General features: G+C 32.3%; 1 protein-coding gene across 1 annotated transcript in view; it reads right to left on the reverse strand.

Moving 5' to 3' along the window:
* Positions 1 to 3,167: 3,167 nt before the first annotated feature.
* HELRODRAFT_164187 (hypothetical protein) overlaps positions 3,168 to 4,325 on the reverse strand; it is a gene marked incomplete at both ends in the record, with an annotated part of 3,899 nt that continues 2,741 nt past the window's right edge. Inside the window, 2 exons of the mRNA XM_009029193.1 lie at positions 3,168 to 3,394; positions 4,211 to 4,290. Coding sequence (XP_009027441.1) covers positions 3,168 to 3,394; positions 4,211 to 4,290 — 307 coding nt within the window. The remainder of the gene's footprint in view (positions 3,395 to 4,210; positions 4,291 to 4,325) is intronic.

Genomic DNA, 4,325 nt, shown 5'->3' on the forward strand with positions numbered 1-4,325 from the left:
AAGGTCATCATCAATAACATGAATGGTCAAAAACAAGATAAATTTGTCAGCAAACCAAAGCGACTGATATGTCATTATTGCAAATTGCCAGGTCACATTGTAAGAAATTGTGAAAAATGGCATTCTGATGGTAGACCAGCAAAACCAAGAAATAACAATCTACGCGATGACAATAAGTCACTAGTTGTTATGGAATCAAGTGTTTTTGCAATTTGATGAGTCAGCGTACACTGATGAATGGTTTTTTGACAATGGTGCAACGTGTCATCTAACTTTCCGAAGAGACATATTTCAAAGTTTTGAAAAATTTTTTCAACCGAGTAAATTATATGTTGCAAATGGTGATACGGTAGAAGCTTTTGGAAAAGGAATTATTCATCTTCAAGTGAAAGTGAATAATAAATGGCAAACTGTTAAACTTACAGATGTCTTGTATGTGCCAAAAGTAAAAAGAAATTTGTTCTCAGTACTTGCAACTCAAGATAAGAACAGAAATAGCTCTTTTGTTTCAACCTTAAGAAGTTGTCATCTATTTATTGACAATGTGATAAATGTTGTTGGAATAAGAAACAACAATGGAGGTTTGTTCAAACTTGTTGCAAAAACTGTTAGATCGTTGAATTTTGAAGTCAAAGTTAACTTTGTCAATAATCAAGATGCATTGCAGTTATACCATGAACGAATGGGACATCAGAATAAGAAACGTGTTAAAATGTATCGATCAAGAGATGTTATTTTTGATGAGAAGGTTGTCAAACCAAATTCAGTGATTTTGCAAGAAGAAAGTTGTTCAGATGATACAGTTTCGATTGATGTTGAAATCAAAGATGAAAATAAAGAAACTTTGATTAAAGAAAATATTTCAACTGATGAAGATGTTCACAACCGTAGTTCAGTTTCATCTGATAAAAAAGATCAATCTGACTGTTGTAATCAAAAGACCAAAGGTATGGTTTTACGTGACAGGAATAATATCAAAAAGCCATCTCGTTATGATCCTTTCGTTATGTCTGCATTATGTGAAGTACTTGAACCAGTGAGCTACAAAGATGCCATTCAAAGTGATGAAAAAGATGAATGGTTTAAAGCCATGAACAGTGAAATGCAGTCATTAAAGGAAAATCAAACGTGGGATTTGGTAAGTCTTCCAAAAGGTCATAAAGCAAAACCATGCAAATGGGTCTACAAGGTAAAACACAATCCAGATGGTTCTGTTGAACGTTTTAAAGCCAGGCTAGTGGTAAAAGGTTTTTCTCAGAAAAAGGGAATTGACTATGAAGAAACCTATAGTCCTGTAGTCAAAAGTTCAACTATAAGAACACTATTAAGCGTTGCTGCAAATGAAAAGATGTCACTCATCCAGTTTGATGTGTCAACAGTTTTTCTATACAGCAAACTAGATGAAGATATTTACATGGAGCAACCTGAAGGTTGCTCCATGTAAATATAGATAATTCAGGAAGTGTCTGTAAACTCAAGCGAAGTCTCTATGGACTTAAACAAGCTCCAAGATGTTTGAACAAACGCTTTGCTGAATTCTTGAAAAAGAGACATTTCAAACAAAGCGATGCAGATATTTGTTCATTAGAATACAGGGAGGAAAGAAACTCATACTTGCACTGTATGTTGATGATGGATTAGTTGCAGGAACCGATAAAGAAGAACTAAAAATATTTGAAAAAGAATTAAAGTCAGAGTTCAAGATAACATCTAAACCTGCAACATATTTCTTTGGATTAGAGATTAATCAAGATGAGAAGGGAAATATTAATGTCAGTCAGTCATCCTATACAAGAATGATTCTTGAAAAGTTTGGAATGAGTCAGTGTAAATCCTGTACAACTCCGATTTCAAAATCTGAGGAGTTCGATGAAAACAAAAATGAACATGAGGAAGTGAAATTTCCTTACAGATCAGCAGTTGGTGCATTGATGTACTTGATGACGGGAACAAGACCAGATATTGCATATGCAGTTGGAGTAGCATCCAGAAGTTTAGAGAAACCCAAAAATTTGAAGCAGAGTTAAAGAAAGAAGAAATGCGGTGAAAGGCAGATCTTGAAGCCAAAGTAGCTGAAGAAGAAGCACAAAAAAATATGAGAATGAGGGAAGAATTACGTTTAAATGAGGAAAGATTGAAGGGAGAATTCAGTTTGAAAGAATTAGAAATACAAATTAAAAAAATGAAAACTTTTTGGGTCATAAAGTGAAACAATTTTGTCTCCCAGCTGCAAGAAATGGAACCATTTTCGAGTCAGGCCATGATGCTCCGTTCGCTGGGCATATCGCTTTTATAAGTCAACCAGGCGGCGAATAGCACTCAATTTTTGAAATTTTGAACACAATTCTCGAGCATGAATAATAAAACCTTTTTTATTCAACTTTTTAATATTGATAATGTTGCGAATAAGAGGTGTCCAAGCTAATAACAAATTTGCGACAAATGCGCTTTTGAGTCAAAATTATTAGTGGCTAGCAATGTGTAATGTGTTGATTCACTTTTGCCAATAAGAACAGCTAAATCGGAGGATTATAGCAATTTAAAAAAAAACAATCGCAACCGTTCAATTAAAACACAGTGAAACACAAAATTTTGAGATGGGTTAGGGCAGTGCTTTTCAAACTTTTTTGTTCCGCGAACCGGTACAGAATTTAATGGGCATGCTGCGGACCACCATTGCACAATATATATATATATATATATATATATATATTAAGAGTTTCGATTATAATTTATGATTCAAACAAACAAATGTGTTGCTTCTGAAAACAAAGAAACGACATTTAAAGTTTATTATTTCACAAATTATAATCAGTTTGTCACAAAATATATTTAATTAAACTTTACTTTTAGGTTTTCTTTTAACCTATCAACAAAAAACCCCAGACAAAAAATTCGCAGTGTATTATCAATCGCGCAAAGCGCGACAAAATCAAAATTAAAGAAATATAGTTTCTTTACATCTACCCTCCCAAGAAAGAAAATTCACATGAGGGATTTTCTGCCAGAATCACGCTTTTATCTATTTTTCTTCATTTGTATCCTCCCCAACTTCATCTTTTGTTATCTGTACTGGAATTAATTTTTAAATATGAAATAAGTTTGAAATAAGTTTTCCTGTGTCCTGTATCTATCTCATAAATGGTATCTGATTTTTTTTTTCTATTTTATATGGTCCTATTCGTAGTTCTAGTTTTTTTTCGATTTAATTTATTCCCATTTTCGACATAAACCATATCTCCAACTTTAAATTCTCTATTTTTTCTTTTTGCATCATAGCACATTTTGCTATAGTAGTGTGATTTCAGAGTATTATTAAGAGCTCTTTCTTTATCTCTGATCCAGTCACTGTGTATACAGTCTTCACTTAGCTCATTTGGTAAGATTGTAGCATCTGTCCCATAAAACAAATAGCATGGTGCGTAACCAGTTATTGAATGAATAGTTTGATTATATTTTTCTACACATTGATGTGCTATTGTAGTCCAAGCTTCTTTTTTTTCACTTTCATTTATTTTGCATTTTATCTTGTTCACTAGTGTTTGATTTAACCTTTCATTTATGCCATTTGAAAAAGGCGCATTCACAGCTGTAAATATCATCGTTATTTGGTTTTCACTAAGAAAGTGCTTGAATTCTTTGGAATTTATTCCAGGATATTGATCGCTGAGGAGTGTTTTAATGTTTTGTATTTTTGTGACCTTATTTATTAGTTTTATAAAATCATGTGCATTCTGGGTCTTTGATGTTATAATAAATGCGTACCTAGTGAAGTGATCTACTAGAAGGTGTAGGTATTTCTTGGTTGATCTTGAACTACCAAAACGGCCAATTGTGTCTATTGATATTATTTCAAGAGGTCTTGTGGCCGGCCCTAGATATGACATTAATTCGTATTTGTCTTGTCCTCTTGTTTTGTTCTTTATGCAAATTTCACAGCTCTTACAAACATCTTTTATATTTTTTGTTAAATTCTTTGATACATATATTGAACTAACAGTCTTTAGCATTTGTCCAACTCCAATGTGACATAAATCCTCGTGTATTCGTTTTATAAGCTTAATACTGAATTTTTCTGTTAATATTATTTTTTATCTTTGTTTCTTATTTTTTTGTAGTATACATTATGTTTTTCAATTATTTTGTTTTTGTTTTTTTGTATTTCTTCATTTTTATTCATAATATCCTCCAACGTAATTAAATTCACTACTTTTAATTGATCTTCTATATTTTCTTCTGGTTCCAACACGGGGTTTCGGCTTAAACAATCTGCTTCTAAATTTTTTCTTCCTGGGGAATATTTGATTTTGAAGTCATACTGTGAA

Source organism: Helobdella robusta, assembly GCF_000326865.2.
Source record: "Helobdella robusta unplaced genomic scaffold HELROscaffold_6, whole genome shotgun sequence".
Taxonomy (NCBI): Eukaryota; Metazoa; Annelida; class Clitellata; order Rhynchobdellida; family Glossiphoniidae; genus Helobdella; species Helobdella robusta.